At 47.2% G+C, this 17,501-nt stretch overlaps 1 protein-coding gene across 6 annotated transcripts in view; it reads right to left on the reverse strand.

The window, feature by feature from the left end:
• Positions 1-17,501, reverse strand: part of NECTIN1 (nectin cell adhesion molecule 1) — a 193,614-nt gene that overhangs the window by 87,365 nt on the left and 88,748 nt on the right. For all 6 annotated transcript variants that reach the window (XM_083481067.1, XM_083481069.1, XM_083481070.1 and 3 more), the window contains exons 2-3: positions 3,476-3,826; positions 69-371 (exon numbers count right to left, since the gene is read on the reverse strand). In XM_083481067.1, the coding sequence (XP_083337193.1) occupies positions 69-371; positions 3,476-3,826 (654 nt within the window). The remainder of the gene's footprint in view (positions 1-68; positions 372-3,475; positions 3,827-17,501) is intronic.

The raw sequence follows: 17,501 nt of genomic DNA on the forward strand, positions 1-17,501 counted from the left end.
ATCTAGTCCAACCCTCTGCAGTGCAGGAACCTCTCGCCTAGGCCAGCCTCCCTGCCTCTCTCACTTACACAGCACGTTGAGGGTCATGCTGTCAGTGAAGCGGTCCAGTTGGTAGTTGACCACGCATGTCAGTTGCTGCCGATGGGCCTCCCGGCTGGGCAAGAGGCGGTACTGGCTGACCACGGTGAAGGTGCCGTTGGGGTTGCGGATCTCTTGGTATTCCGCCACCCCTTTCAGCTTGGTTTCCCAGGACACGGTGCTGGGGGGCTTCCCGTTGGAGGAGGTGCAGGTGGCGACCACAATCTTCTCCGTCATGCCGGCCTTGGCAATGAGCAGGCTTGTGGTGGCCTTCATCCGGTTTGTCGGTTTGGCTGAGGAGAAGGCAGGAGGCGAGAAGGTTAGACGAGAGGGGAGGGTCTGTGAGGTTACTAGTGCATGCTGTGAGCTGTTTGGTCAGCCCTTGGGGTTAATCTCCTGCTGAGGCATACAAGGGGTTCGAAATCAAAGTGGCTTCGCTGATTCATCAGAATACACTAGTTTCCTTAGCCTTCTGCAGAACACAAACACCAAACACCATTCTGTGGGCACTGAACACAAGCCTTGTGCTCTATTGCAGTGTCAATATTTATCAGAATTCCACCTTTCGTAAGAATGTAAGAAGAGACTGCTGGATCAGGCCAATGGGCCGTCTAGTTTGGCATCCCGATTTCACAGTGGCCTGCAGGAAACTCTTATGCAGAACCCAAACATAAGAGTCCTCTGACCTCCTGCAGTTTCCGCCAACTGCTATTCAGAAGTGTAACTGCCTTGGACCATGGAGGCAGAGTATAACCATCATGGCTTGTAGCCAGCTGATGGCCGTCCTTTCCTCCTCCTCACTCGAGTTCCATAGTTTAACCATGTCCTGCACAAAAACGTCCTTTCTTTTATCTGCCCTGAAACTTCCAATGCTCAGTTTCGTGGGATGTCTATTCTAGCATTAAGAGACAGGGAGAAAAATCTTTCTTTGTGCACTTTCCCCATGCCATGCATAATTTTGCCAACTTCTATCGTTTCACCTGCTGCTCAAAAAAAAAAAAAAAAAAAAAGAGAGAGAGAGAGAGAGAGAGAGAGAGAGAGAAAGAAAAGAAAAGCAAGTTTCTAGTCCCGTATAGGTTTGGACACAAATGCAGCAATGTGAAAATATTGTGACGAAAGATCTCCAGTGTGCTGGAAACATTCCAAAATGGAGGCGTTCAGGAGCTGATGTTTGACTGTATACTCCCATACATTATTATTTTTGATGTTATTATCCTAATACATATGTAGATATTAATAGCCTACTACATTCTGTAGAAACTCATCCTAAATGTTATCATATTTAACCAAACAAAGTCTATGCCTTCCTAAGCTTCGTGCTGGACTGTATAAGTATGGCTGTACCAAAAAAGCTAAAACTTTCAGCGGAGAATATTCTTCTGAACTATATGCCTATTGTATGGAAGTTAACAACAGGATAACAAAAATGGATTCTAATGGTGGCCAAGAGACTGATATGGATGAATGCGAAGAATAAAGATACCTTATCTCCTTTAATCATAAGACTTTTGGGGCTTTGATAATGGAGACTTCTTGTTCTAAATGAACTGCACAGAAGCAGGAGGGGAGAGAGACAAACTCGGTGACAGGGCTTGAATCCAGAGCCACATCCTCTCCAAAAAAAAACCTCAGACCCAAAGGAAGCCAAAGACGATGCTTTCCAACTTCCTTCTGAAATCCATTTTGGGACATCAAAGGGAAAGGCTCCCAAAGGAGCATCGCTTTCAAAGCTTTGCCACAGCCTTGAGAAACAGGTCACTACGACCAATCCTTATCCAAGATAAATACAGTGGAATAAGCGAGACAGCAACCTGTCTACGCCAAGGATGCAACGCTAAAATGCATCCTTTGCACACTGATGTAATCGTCATTATCATCACAAAGGCAATCATCACCAGGAAGGAGAACACAGAACGGAATCCCGCAGGACATTTGGTATCTGGGCACAGAACCACTCCCCTCCCCATGCCCTGCATCAGTCCAGAATCTAATAGTTTGTTTGCTGCTTCAAGGGTGCTGTTCCAGTGGAAGGGGACTGAAGGCAGTTTGCAACAGAGGGAGAGATAAACGTTCAAGGAAGCTGCAGGGGGGCTTGCCATGTTTCTCTCGCTGCTGTGGGTACAAGGTTAGGAGATTTCATTTCAAGCTGACCTGATGCATGGGTCTGTCCCAGTGGAATGGGTCCTCGGGGAAAGGCAAGAGGGAGAGCATGCCTTAGCTTCTGAGCATAGGCTTGCTGGTGGTGATGAGGAAAAATTAACTCATCAGCATAGGAATGAGCAACCTGTGCCCCCCCAGGTGATTTTGTACTCCAGCTCCCATCAGCACCAAGCTCACATAGCAATGGTCAGGGATGATGGGAGGTGTAGTCTAACTGGAGGGCCAAAGGGTTTTCACCTTTGTTTTAAACTGAGAATAAAGCAGGACTCTGGGTAAATGCAGAATATGATACTCAGAATCTTCTATGATAAAGGCTGAGCCAAAGTTTGCAAGATCAACAGTTTTCATGCAAAAAAGCAACATTTTCAAAGGTCCCCAAACTAGGTCCTGCAAAACTAGCCTTTTTCATATAAGTTCTCAATTTAGTCCCTATATTCTACAGGTGCTGTTTCAGTAGAAATTTTTGTCTATCATCTGTCTATCTATCTATCTATCTATCTATCTATCTATCTATCTATCTATCTATCTATCATCTATCTATCTATCTATCTATCTATCTATCTATCATCTATCTATCTATCTCTATCCCAAAGGAGTTTTCTTCTTGCTAAATACACAATTCAACCAATAAGGGATGATATAGGCAGTGCGGTGAATTCACGGCACTACCTAACCAATCAGATGTGGCTATGGGATGACAATATGAAGCCACATCAGAGGGAGAGATGAATAGCTCTTGCCCTCACTCCGAATTGGAGAATGGTTCTGCTCCATTTTGCAGGACCTCCAAATTCTCTCCAAAAATAAGGTGAGGGGTGAGCATCATTGATGGCAAATGTTGTAAAATTTGCCTTCTCGTTTTACCTCAGCAGACTAGGGAAGAGAGCAAGCATTTTCTAAGGACTTGGGCTGGGATTCTGCAGAGAGTGGGGTATGGAAGTTCTGCACCCAGGTGATCAAGGGTAATCCTTGCCTCTGCTTCTTCTGCTGTCCCTCAGCAATGGCGGCCGGATGATGACCGTAACCCCACCACCCCATGAAGGGAAGGAGAGGAGAGGTGGGAGAAATAGACTAGGCTTTCCCTCTCAAGCTCACTAGGGAGCCTGGCTCCCAAACCTCTGCTCCTACTCAAGCCATTAGTGTTACTGGACCAGTATGTAAAACCTGAGATGCTGTTTGCTCAGACAGCAGGGCAGAAGGACCACTAGTTGTTTGGAAGGCAGCAAAGCCGACTTACCCAACACAGTGAGGTTGAGCTGATTCTCCCGATTGCCATCGGGAAATGTTGCAAACTCGCAGATGTAAACGCCTTCATCCTCCAGCTTGAGGCGTGACAGCTGGATGGTCCCATCCCTGGTGGAGGAGTTTCGAAAGACCATTCGGTCCTTGTACGGGGGCAGGATGGAAATGCCCATGACGGGGTTGGAGATGGCCACGTTCTGCTTGGAGCCATTGGTGGCCTTCTGCCAGGTGACCTGGGTGATCTTCATGCCGAGGCTGGGGTTGGTCAAGGTGCAGTGCAGGTTCACGTCAGTCCCAATGTACCCGGAGACCGTGTCGTTGACAAGCACCATCTGAGCCCAGAGGCCTGCAATGAGAGCAGAAGGGAGGCGGGGGAAGAGGAGTCAGTTGCAGAGTGATAAGAAATGGTCCTTGTTGCTGGGATTCCAGCGCACTGTTTGTCCCAATTAATTCTCTCTGCTTGTAGCTTGGAAGCAGCAGGTTCGCGCAAGCCCAGCTAAATATGGCTCACAGCTCCACAGATAAATTGGAGAGAGAGAGAAAAAAATTGACTACGGGACATAATTTCCCCTTCCCAACAGTTAAACAAGTGCATTTGAGTTTCCTGAGCCTGCGATGGAGCTGGCTAGAGGAGAGGAAAGCCATGCAAATAGTCCCACTATGTTCCGCCTTCAGATTTGCCTGCCCGGTGGTACATAAAACTGTGCTGCTCACTTGCACCCTATAATGGGAGACAGGAAACGTCTGTCAAATTGCCCTGCCTGCTTGTCCTGGAAGAGATGGCTAAGGCCACCGAGTGGCCATACTTCAGGGGGACGGGAAACTGCTTTTGGCTGAAGGGCCATGTTCCGTTCTAGGCAACCTTCAGTGGGCCACATGCCACTGGCGGGTGGAGACAGAGGAAAAGGTGGGCAGTGCCACAAATGCAATTTTCATCTTTATACAGTAGACGACACACACTCCCATATCCTCCATCCAGACATGTAAGAGGCATTGCCAGAGTTGAAGGACACAGCCCAGCTAAGACCCAAGGGGTGCAAAGCAGGGTGTGTGTGTGAGGGGTGTGGCCTTGGGTTGGTGCTGCGAGGAAAGTCCCAAATGCCAGAGACAGAGGCTTGGAGGATGGCAATTGGCTTTGAGGGTTGAGGTTTCCCACCCTTTCTAGACCAGATGGGTGACTCTACCAGCCTGGCATAAACATATCTATATAAGCTGGTCCACACATGTATGTTTAGAGCGTATTGACTGCAGTGTTAAGTGGCAGCTGGCATGTGTAACTGAGCCACCCCAGCTCTGATACTGCTGTGTCTTCTCACCTTTCAGCCACATCACTGCACGGCTTCAGGTGTTGGGCTGTGAGAGTTGAAAAATGGTGATGAGAAAGGCAGCGAGGGGGTATGCAGATGTGAATCCCCCCCCTGCATTGAGTGGCAAGAGATTGTGAGGAATGAGCACACATGGAATGCCATCTTTACAACAGACCGCTTTAAAATATCGATGGCTTTAAAAAAGGATGAGACAAATTAATGGAGGACAAGGCTATCAATGGCTGCTAATTCTGATGGCTGGGTTTCTACCTTTTCCTGGCTCTTAAGGCTGCAAGGATAAGTGTATGTGTGTGTGTGTACATCTGCAGTGCCTGGCAGATCTTGGAAGATTCCCAGGGTTCAGGGGGTTAGAGATTCAGTGCCCTATGCAGCTCTGTGCCCCTCCCTGCGACTAGCAGGACGGCAGAATGAATGACGCAAGGTAGCAAATATTGCAGAGTGAATCATGCAAAATGTGTGTGTGTGTTTGTGGGGGAAATCATGCAAATGCGTTTGATTTGCATAATTTATACAGCATATAGAATATCTATCTAGGTCTCCGCAGACAGAGATGTAGATATATAGGGAGGTTGTCACCCACTGATGGAGGGGGGGGAGGGGAGAGATCATGCTATCCAAAGTCTCACTGTGTTTGACAGGCCTTGCTTTCTAGTGTTGGTGATTGCAACCGAACTTTGACTAACTACATGATTTATAGTCAATTAACCAATTAATTACACATGCACATAGCATTTTGGAAGCGGGTGCGTGTTCCTTATTCATGGACTCCTCTACCGAAAGGGGAGCATCAGGTTTGCATTTTTAAGAGTTACATTCTCTCCAGCCACTAGTGATACAACATGATTAAACCCTTTCCCCGAATCCAAAATTAACCTCTGTCTTTGGGAATAAAAATAAAGACTGCTGTGTTTCTCATTGTTTCTTCTCTCTGCCTTCGTGCTTTGCTTAAGGCATGAAGACAGATCTGGCTAACAGCTGGGCTTCATGCTTTCAAAAATGGGGAGTGGCTGTGACTTCTTAATCCTTGGGGTGCAAGCAAGATCTTTGGCAGCCCCCTAGCAGATATTTGCTCTCCAACTTGAAGAGGAGCAAGTCAACAAGCTGGCCTCATGGCTACAAGAGCTGGCTTGCTGCCTTGTAGTTTTTTCATTTAGGTTGGCCTTATCTATGTTATGTTCAGAAGAACCAGCTGGATTAGGCCAACAAGACATCTAGTCCAGCCTCCTGTTCTCACAGTTGTGAACCAGGTGCCTGTGGGAAGCCTGTGTGCAGGATTTGAGCACCAGAGCCCTTTCCCCTCCTGTGCTTCCCAGCAACTGGCATTCAGAAGCCCTGCTGCCTCCGACCGTGAAGGCAGAGCCAAATCATCATGGCTAGCAGCCACCAATAGCCCTCTCCTTGCACCACACAGAGGTGGAGAACTTGTGGTCCTTCAGTGTTGCTGGACTACAACCCCCATGACCCCCTAACCATTAGGTTCACTAGGAGTTGGAATCCAACAACCTCTGGGGAGCATTGGGTTCCCCATCATAGGATTAAAGCCCTAAACGGCCTTGGTCCAGTATATCTGAAGGAGTGTCTCCACCCCCTTCGTTCTACCCGGACACTGAGGTCCAGCGCCGAGGGCCTTCTGGTGGTTCCCTCACTGCAAGAAGCCAAGTTACAGGGAACCAGGCAGAGGGCCTTCTCGGTAGTGGCACCCGCCCTGTGGAACGCCCTCCCACCAGATGTCAGAGAACAACAACTACCAGACTTTTAGAAGACATCTGAAGGCAGCCCTGTTTAGGGAAGCTTTTAATGTTTGATGCATTACTGTATTTTAAGATTTTGTTGGAAGCAGCCCAGAGTGGCTGGGGAAGCCCAACCAGATGGGTGGGGTATTAATAATAATAATAATAATAATAATAATAATAATAATAATAATAATAATTGCATTGTAGAGTTGGAAGGGACCCAGTGGTTCATCTAGTCCAACCCCCTGCAACGCAGGAACATGCAGGTGTTCCATACAAGGATTGAACCTGCAACCTTGGCATTATCAGCACCACACTCTAACCAGCTTTCATTTTCTTTTATCACATTTACATCAACCCCCACCCCTCTTTTCCTCCAAGGAGCTCAAGGTGGTACACATGGATCTCCCCCTCCCACTTTCATCCTCACAACAACCCTGTGAGGTTGGTTAGGCTGAGAGATGGCAACTGGCCTAAGATCGCCCTGCGTGATTATCTGGTGTAATACATGGCCTGGCAAAGACTTCTGCAGAACTCCAAAGCTTGCCACCATTTTGCAACCTTTTCCCTCGGTCATCCTGAAGGTATATTCTCCAGCTGTGGACATTTGGAATATTTCATTTCTCCCGTTGAAGACCAACAATGGCTGACTTTGCTTTTTAAAACATTGTCTGTACTTCATCTCAGGTAATACCTTTCCCTTCCACCGAGAAAGAGAGAAGTCTCTTACAAGATGAGCAACATTTAAATCCAGCTTCACATACACCCCCCACACACATGCAAAATTGCTGCTGTGTCTCCCTAATCTGTGTGTTTAGAGAGAACACTCCAATAATTATATAGCTGGTATTTATATTCAAAGAAGAAAAAAAAGAGCAGGGTAGTGGTGCAGAGGACGGGTGGTGAAAGTGTAGCAGAAAACTGGAAAAACGGGTCATTCGAGAAATGGGAAGCCTGGGGAGAGGAGGCCAAAGAACAGTGGTTCATGCAAAGAATGAAAGAGAATGAAGAGTGATTAGAACAGAGGAAAGCCACCTTTATATCCTGAGTCACAGCACTGGTCTGTCTAACTCAGAATTGTCTTCTATGAGAGGCAGCTGTTCTCCAGGGTTTCAGGCAGGGGGCATTCCCAGCCCTACCTGCAAAATTCAGGGACTGAACCTGGGGCGTTACAAAGCAGTTTCTTTCCCAGTGAGCCATGGCCCTTCCCTACAAATCAAATAAGATTCTAGTCCTCATTGTTTTGAATAAAGGCTTCTTTAAAATAGGAATGTAAGAATCTGCCTTGTTCCGAGTCAGAGCTTCAGCCTCTCCAGCTCAGTAATGTGCACAGTGACTGGTTGCTGCACTCAGACAAGGAACATTCCCAGACCTCCGTGGAGATGTTGGGGACTGAAGCTGGGACCTTCTGTGTGGGAAGCAGATCATCTATCACTGAGCTATGGTCATTTCCATGAGGGACATGGGAAGGAAGACTAGAGAGGCCATCAGAGTGGGAACACGGTACTGGAAAGGAATGATTGCTCCACACAAGGAGAGGAAGGCAGTGGCTCTTGCTCGCAGAAGCAGGCCAGAGCCAATGTATTTTGCTGCTTGAGACGGAGCAGAAAGTGCATTTCTCCTCCTGCCCCAAGTCAAGGTCCTGAATATGTGCAGAATTGATGTCAAAGCAGGAGCAGAGAACCTGTAGCCCTCTACGTGCTGTTGGACTACCTATAATTTCCACTACAATCGTACCACAGAAGTCAAACGGAATCCATTCCAGAAGTCCATTCAACTTCCAAAATGTTCAGAAACAAAGGTGTGGCTTCGGATTTTGCTGCAGGAAGCTTCTGCAGCCAATTGGAAGCCGCATCAGATATTTGGGTTCCAAAGAACGTTCACAAACCAGAACACTCACTTCCGGGTTTGTGACGTTGGGGAGCCAAAACGTTCAACTCACAAGGCATTCATCAACTAAGGTACGACTGAATTCCTGCCCATTTGCTGTGCTGGATCTGATGGGAGGTGGAACTGAAAAACATCTGGAGGGTTACAGACTTCCCACCTTCTGAAATCAGATCAATAAGTAGACCAAACACAATCTATGGTGCTATGCTGCCTGCCTCCTACTCCAGTAGGGTCCACGATTTGGGTACAACAAACCCAAAGAACTGGGGCAGGAGCAGATCCTGTGGATTTGTTCATGCTCCGTTTCTTCCTTCTTTTTCTGTTTTTATCCATGAGGAATACCTTGTGCACTCTGATATGTTCATACTGGGGAGTCTCGGGAGGAGAGGCGGGAACTACCACTTGGCACCTGCCACCTGAAGCAGCCACCTCACTTTACCTAACAGTAGGGCCGACCACGAAACAAAACACGAAACAAAACCCTTGCCATTGTCGTTCTTTGCCCTGCCTTCTCAGGTGGTGATTTTTTACATCTCTTCTCAACACAACAGCATCTTGGCAGAGAGACCGTCGCACACCTGCTGCAGAAGCCCCCCCCCCCAGTTGCAAAGGATTCTGGGGCATTTGTCTGAGCACATGTTGAATCCGTGTGACACACCAGACCGGCCTGTTGGGCTGGATTGCCACCACCCCATGTGAAATGAGATTTCATCTTACAACACACCCCTATGACTGAGCGCTCTAGAAGATCTGTAGTGGGTAGCAGGAAATCTTGTGCTCCCTTTCTGATCTTGCTGCAAAGTACCCCTGATAAGCTTCTGAGGAACCTTGGCGTTTTCCAGAACATTCTGGGGAAACGGCTAAGAACAAAACTGGCTGTTTAACTAGCACCCTGGCAAAGGCTTGGAGGAACCTCTTTCTGGTGTGTAATTTCACAAGCCCTCGCCCAGGGGTGCTTGCAAAAGTGAACACTCCTCTTTCAATGCCAAGGGCTGCAACTACTGCCCCAGTCCCCCAAGGGTTTAGTGATTGACCTGGAGCAGAGCAGAGAAAGATGGAGGAATGATGTTCTGTAAGAGCTGGTGGGTGCCCACCTCCTTTCTCTGCTGGGCCCCAGGTAAGTCTCAGGTCTTGGGGGAGGGGATTCTTGATGGTGGTAAGAGCTTTGAGGGCATTCCCCCAAACTTTGAATGCAACAAAACCTTTGGCATGACTGCAAAGACTCTGAATACTATTTACTGGAAACTGAAGGGGAGAGTGCTGTTACGCTTCTGTCCTGCTTGCAGGCTTCTTATAGGTTTCTTGTTGGCCACTGTAAGAACAAGATGCTGGACCCTGGTCTGATTCAGCAGATGTTTCATAGGTCCCTGTGATAGTGCCCTCCTGGGGCACACACCCTGACTTACCGGTACAGGTAACCAACCCACACAACCAATTCCCACATGAACACACACATCTCTCAATTCCTCCACATTTGGTGACTGGCAGGTACAGATATCACCTTTCACCCACCCAAACACTTTCTGCTTAAAGCAGGAGTGGGCAACCTGCAGCCCAATGGCTGGATGTGGCCCTAGCATGATTTAATGTGGCCCTCAGCCTAATTCCATGTGAGCAGCAAGGAAGTATGGGGGAGGGAAGAGAAAGGGGTGATAAGAGAGAAAAGGATTTGGCAGAGGGGAGGAGAAATCAGATTGTGCTCCACCCATTTTTGGTTCTGTATCTACCCACCCACAGTCCAGACAGATCACCCCGGGTGAAGGCAGCTCTCCGAAGAAATCAGAAACTTCCATCTATTAGATCTGGGATGGCTCGTTCATACATGCAAGTTATCACTTGAGGCTTCAGTCACCCGGAGATAATGATACGAAACTGCCTTATGTCGGGAGGCTTCCAACTTGTGTTCTCGTTCAAGAGGTGACTCAGAAAGAGTCTACCGTCCCTGGTAGGCCCAAGAAGTCCTGGCTCGTAATTTTGGGATAGGCCAGCCTGTCTGCAGGAAAACTGGCCTTCCAGCTCAGGGCAACAGTGGAGAGACATTTATGACTAGGGACTGTGTCCAACTAAATGCTACTTGGCATAGTAGTTTCAGTAATTAATGGGCCTAAGTTCGTCATGCTGATTAATTTCAATGGGTCTACTCTGCATAGGATTCACACTGGGAACAGCTTAAGGCTTGATCATTTGTATTCTGTTCAAATGGCCACAGGGACACCATGAATTTTTGAATTAAACCAGCACTAAACAAACATTTCTCAAACTTTCTTACCTCCCTTTTTTGCAGATAATTTAAAATGGCTGGGTGCCTCAGTGGACAACTTAATAAAATTTGTGTGCATGTGGGGGAGCATTTAGATTACAAATTAAAGTGCACAACTCATATTTTAATAACTGTAGTTTGCCTTCATGATGCAATGAAAGGGCCCATTTCAGTGAGCAAGGTTCTGTGAAGCCCAGTGTCATTTTTCCCAGCTTACCACAACCCTGTGAGGTAGGTCAACATGATTGCCCCACCTCCTGGCTTGTTCTACAATATCAGAATAGGCAAACCCTTCTTCTTCCAGATGGTAGCTGGGATACATTGGAATGGGATACTTTCTATCCCGAGAAATCGCCAGTGGGCTTTGGCGCCTGCTGTGTCAACAAAGTTGCTAAAAGGTCTGGATCTGGGTACAGTGGTGCCTCAGGTTACATATGCTTCAGGTTACATACACTTCAGGTTACAGACTCCGCTAACCCAGAAATAGTGCTTCAGGTTAAGAACTTTGCTTCAGGATGAGAACAGAAATCGTGCTCCGGCAGCACGGTGGCTGTGGGAGGCCCCATTATCTAAAGTGGTGCTTCAGGTTAAGAACAGTTTCAGGTTAAGAACAGACCTCCAGAATGAATTAACCTGAGGTACCACTGTATATTCCTGTCCCCAAACCCATACTGGTTGGCATTAAAAACTGTGTTTCTGACAGGACACAGGTTTACATCGCAAAGGGTTGTGACAAAAGCCTTGCCATTCTGAATGGCTGCTGAAATGAAGAGGTGGAGAAAGAAAGAAGTTTGGTTAGAGCTTTCCCAAACGAGTGCTCCTCCAGATGGCCAAAGAGACGCATTAGAATTGGATGGGCTGCTGGTTAGTGACCTCTGGAAAAATACCCCCCTCTAACACAGATGCACCCTGAATGCCTCCCCAAGACCCTAGCACACCCCTTTCCCCAACACTCATGTACACACTCACACCCTTGTGGTCCATTCAATCTATACACTTCCATGATCTCCAACTAACCATGTTTTGTGATCCAGCTTTGACAACCCTGTCACTACGTTTTCTGAGGTCCCATCTCCTCTGCCGCCCCTCACTTCTGTATGACCCATCCCAGATGCAAGCCCAGACAAAGCTTTGCGACACACAGATGCAATCTGGTGCCTGTGGCACCGCCGCCATTTAGCTGCCACACATGCCCTCTCCGCTGAGCCTGCTGGTGGCCGCTCTTTGGCTCAACACAACGCCTGCAGCTGTACGAGCAAAAACTGGGCTTGGTAATGCGGGTGCGATGGAACTGCTGCCCCATTGTTAAAGATATTGCCAAGGGGTGGGGAAGAGATGCAATGTGCTGATCCTGGCACCAATTGGACTAAGGATTCCAGAGCTGGGCACAGCATGAGAATGGAAATGGCAGGTCAAATGCATCTTCTCAGGAAAACTAACATCCACACCCTCCCAGATTGCTGATTGGTGATTCTTGTTCTCCTCATACCCCCACCTCTGGACAGGGACACATATCCAGGGCAAGGTAATAAAAAGGAGGATCAAAGAAACAGGAGAAGCTGTGTGATGTTGCGTTAGGAAGCAGCTCTGCTCACCCTCGGAAGCCGTCAGGTGACTTTGGATCCTCCACACTGAAAAACCATTAAAATTCCACAGTCCAAATTCTGTAGCAAGGGAAAGCTAGATTCTGCTTATGAATCACAAGCAGCCTCATACTTGGTGTTGTTCCTGAATGCCAAGAACTCCAGCCCACCCCCAGCCCCCCCCCAAAACCACCCTGGAATCAAAATCAGCACAGCTCCATCTTGATTCAAAATTATGTCCAACTGTACAGATGCAAACATGCTACTTGATTTCAGGAACCACCATGCAAATTTTGGTGGTCATCTCTTAACGGATGTCCAAATGCATAGCAAACAACTTTCCAAAATATAAAGTAGATGCAAATCGAGGGAAAAGACACCTTTCTGCTTAGTATGCACCATTTATTCTGCTGCTTTTGCAAGTCATGGGAACATAAGTATGTAAAGGTGGGAAGAGCTAGGTAGGGCCTCCTCTTCCCAGTGGGAAACCTTCTTTGATCATCCTTTGAAGACTGCAGAAGGTACTGCCTATGCTTTTTCAAGTCCACCTTTGAATTCATAAGGACTAGAAACAGTGGGGCTAGGAGCCACTGATAGCTTTCTCCTCCATGATTTGGTCCAATCCTCTTTTACAGCCATTCAAGTTGGTGGCTGTCACTGCCTCCTGTGGGAGCAAGTTCCCATAGGTCAACCACGCTCCAGGAAGAAGTATTTTCTTTCCTCTGTCTTGAATATTCCAACATTCAGCTTCACTGAATGCCCACGAGTTCTCATGCTGTCTTCCTCTTCAACCTGACATTCCCGCAGAGCAGAATTCTTCACCCAATATTGCTTTCTTCCCCTTCTCAAAGATAATGCTAAAAAAAATGTCTCTGTGGACAACAAGGGCTCTAATCTCAGAAGCAAAAGGGTTTGCTGAGCAAGACTTACAGCGGTAGCACTGATAGGAGGGGAGACAGAGAGCCCTCCATTTTGCCACATCCCTCCTATGACTAGCCAAAGCAGAATAAGCTATGCAAAAAAAAATAATAATTAAAAAAAATCCTGTATGTGCTTGGGGATTAGCAAACAAGAGAAATCGGTCTGAATGTGCCCAATTTGCATCATTTATGCAGGATTTGGCTTCCTCGGATGCACTGTTTTGGATTGCCCTGGGATGGGATTTGAATTTTCTTTTTCTTTTTCACTTAGTGCATAAGCTCTGGAGAGAGAGCGTGGGGCCTCTAGCCAATGCACAGGCCCCACAGAGAGGGGAGCATCACCAAGAGGCAGAGAGAGAGAGAGAGAGAGAGAGAGAGAGAGAGTGTCGAGACAGCAAGCGCCTCAAGCCTGCCACTCTCCCACTCCCTCTGCCCTTCCCGGGGAAAGCAAAGCTTTTGACTCTGGAACTGCCCACACCTGTACAAGGTGATTGAGCCGCTGCCAAGCTCCAAAGTGTTTACGGCTCCCCTGAGCGTGTGGGAGCTTGTCGGCTGGCAGGAGCCGTCACGTAACTGAGGTCCTGGGAACAGTCTCCCTGCACTGAGCTGCGCCTCACTCACTCCCAGGCTTTGGGGAGATGGCGCTCGGCTGCGCTGGGTCCCCGCCCCTGTTTCTTGAAGCCCAGCCAGGGAGGCTCGTTGTCTCTCCTGCTCATTAAAAAGGCATTGCTGAGAGGCTCTCCACTCAACTGGGCAGCGAGCTCAGAGGTTTGGGAAAGGGCACCCAGATGGCTCTGTTTCCACCCAAACCAGCCTTGCAAATGCAGCGAGCCAAATTTCCTAGCCCACATTTTAAAAATAGACCACCTTCCCACATGGGGGCTTTCCAAAAAAGCATGTGACTCCCCCCCCCCCCAATAATCCTGGGAAGTGTAGTTTTGTAAGGGTACTGGGAACTGCAACTCTGTGGGGGTTAAATCACACTTCCCAGCATTTTTGGGGAGAAGCCGGTGTGCTTTAATTGTGCGTTAAGTGGTGCAGACACAGCCAAATAAGCAGCAGCAAGCTGGGCTAGGTGAGCCCCCTGGCAGGGCTCTTTGGATAGCTTTACAGGTGTCCTAGAACTTCCATGTCCATTGGCAGTCTACCAAGGAATATTAGTTGCTTGGGGGGGGTGAGGCTCTTGCCCCCACACTTTATTTGTGGGTTTTCCAGTGGACATTCCAGTTGGCCAGCATGAAATCCAAATGCTGGATTAGCTATGAAAGGGGGAAAACAAAATCTTCACTGAAGTTAACGATGCCTTGCCACAGCTTCCGTGTACTGTGGGCTTTAGCTGGAACACTTGCACCCTGCTAGATTGCTGATTTTGAAAGGGAACTATTACTCATTCTGCCCCAAAGGGTGACACAGTACTTCAAGATCCTCCTGGGCTGGGAAGTCTGGTGACATCAAAGAGGCCGACAGAGAGCAAGTGAGGGGTACAAAAAGACTCACACACACTCTACCAACTAAGCTATCTCAACCATTTAGGGGGCATAGGAAGCTCAATATTTTTGCAGTACAGTGGTACCTCGGGTTACAAACACTTCGGTTACAGACTCTGCTAACCCGGAAGTAGTACCTCGGGTTAAGAAATTTCTCTCAGGATGAGGACAGAAATCGCGCGCCGGCGGCACGGCAGGCCCCATTAGCTAAAGTGGTACCTCAGGATAAGAACGGTTTCAGGCTAAGAATGGATCTCTGGAAGAAATTAAGTTTGTAACCAGAGGTGCCACTGTACCAGCCTCCCCTACAAACCTGTTGCCCTCCAGATGTTTTGGATGACAACTGCCATCAGCCTTCAGCTGACATAGTTAGGGAAGACTGGTCTACACTGACTGGGGGTTTTAGGAAGGAGACTTTTCCCAACCCTGCTTGGAGATGCCATTGGGGGATTGAACGTGGGTCCTTCTGCCTGCATGCAGATGTTCTGCCACTGAGCCACAGCACTTGCTCTGGCAAACAGTATATCAATACAAAACAGCAAAAACCACCTGGAAGCAGCCAAATCATTTATTAAAGAAATTATTAAATAAAGCACAGGTTTATTTTTTTCCCAGAGTCCTCAAGAACTTGGCAGTTATCCGAATGCCTTTATACTTACTGGACAGAACGGAACGTGTCAATGTTTTGCTTGGCAACTGGACAGGTAGCAAACTGTGCTGAACATTCCCTAGGCCCACCTTTGTCTCTGCTTAAATCGAATTTTGCTGGCATGGTGTCTTCCAGATGTTTTGGACCACAAGTCCCAGCAGCCTTTGCCAGCATGGCTGACCAGAGATTATGGGAGTTGTAGTCCGAAAGGTCTGGAGGGAACTAGGTTGGGGAAGCCTGAGTTAAACAAAAGGGATAGAGAGATGTGTTTTAAAAAAGAAAAAGTTGAAGATTTAAACAGGGAACTTGAGAGCATTCCTGTGGAAGCGAGGCACACCTACAGCGTTCAGCACCACCCCATGGCGATGGACCTGCATAAGCAGCCAGGCTCTTCAGAGATATACTTTGCTTGCAGCTGGTTTAGGGATGCCTCACCTCTCTGAGGCTGCCAACACAAACTATGTGCCAGCTGAGGAATGGACCCTGAAAAACAGCTCATCTCTGCCAGGCGGGCTTGCAACAGGCCGCATCAAGCTCTTGCATGCCCCTGCTCTCAAAACAACACATTCCAGAGTTCAAGTTTGCAGGGAAAAGGAAGAAGAATGCAACATCCAGGCCGGAAAACAAACTTCCACCCAAGACGCATAGGGATCCAAATGGGAAGAACGAGACAGCCACTCTCCTGGCCTGCAGGAACCGGGGTCCATTGGTGTGTGGGTGCAGGAGAATTTAACCCCAAAGAGTACTGTTAATACCTTTTATAGAGAATGAAAGAAGCAACTGCAAGACGACTGTGGCGTCATTCTGATCCCTGCTCTAAACTCAAAGCACACTGATTCTACGTGGTTATAGGGGTTAGAGCAAACATTAGCTGACAGCAACCCCAAGAGTCTTGTAGTACTGTAAAGACTAACAACATAAGGCTAAGGTTTTGTTTGATGAATGAAGTGGGATCCTCAGTTTGCAGGTATGCACACACACTGCAAATAGTGGCATTGTAAAGCAGCGAGGTCAGAAGGAAAATGCAATGCAAGCAGAGATGGTGACAATTCCATTAGGGATGATATCTATGCAAAATAAGGACAGTAACCCTTTATGACAACAGCGATAGGTTGATCTAACAATCATCTTTGTAATGCTGAGTTAATCAAATCAGTGGAATAGGAAACCTTCATCTCCATTCAGACCGAACTGGGAAGATTTAAACTTCATCAAGAATTGTGATTCATTCAGCAGCCTCCCTTTGAAGTTCCTTTATTCAAAGATGGCTATCTTTAAGCTCACTAAAATTGAAATTTCTTCCTACTGGCTTCTTAACCTTGCCAGCTCTGCTGACAAATTTGTGTCCATTGAGTCTTTTGTTGATCTGAAGGAGGCCATAACTGAACAAAGGAATTTCAAAGGGGAGCTCCCGTATGGATTGCATTAATTGATTCTCTTCACTGGGGTCTGAATAGAGACAATGGCTTCTTGTGAGATTACATGTGTTAATTAACTCAGCATTACAGTCAGGTGGTTTATTGTTTTACCGAATATCATTGATGCATATGCACTTATTCTGCATATGTTTTAGCTCTAAATTGCCGCTATATGTACAGGCGACTCTCAACTTAATGCGGGGTTTACGTTCCAGGGATAGCACATATATCCCATATAACCAAAACACATTGGGTTCAATGATGGGTGGGATTGCCAAAGTCTCTTTACTTGGGTGCCCACCCCTCTTCTCCCCCTTTTAAATTTCTAAAAATATTTTTGTTAAGTGCATAAAGATGAACGTGTGCAAGTTAAACGTCCTTAAGGTGTGAGTCACCTGTATGTACTAATTTATGCATTTCATGTCCCTCCAACCTCACTGTTAACATCCCCTCCCTGCCATGTATAGGCGGATGCTAGTCCACAAAGGCATTGTAAATTTGTTAGGTGCCACAAGACTCTGCAGTTTTTATTGCAACACAGATGAGGAACAGATTTTCCCAGCTGGATAACTGGGTCTTTACCATGAGTGCCCACTTGCTATGATTTCAGTCTTATTGTCAATAGATTTGTTGTTTTTGTACCTGGTTTTTATTTTTACTATTATTATTTAAAAAACCACTTATCTCTCATGTGTAAATCTCCTTGAGATGATGGGGATTAAGAAATCAATTGTAACAACAACAACCACTTCA

Source organism: Podarcis liolepis (assembly GCF_965112155.1).
Source record: "Podarcis liolepis genome assembly, chromosome: 16".
Classification (NCBI taxonomy): Eukaryota; Metazoa; Chordata; class Lepidosauria; order Squamata; family Lacertidae; genus Podarcis; species Podarcis liolepis.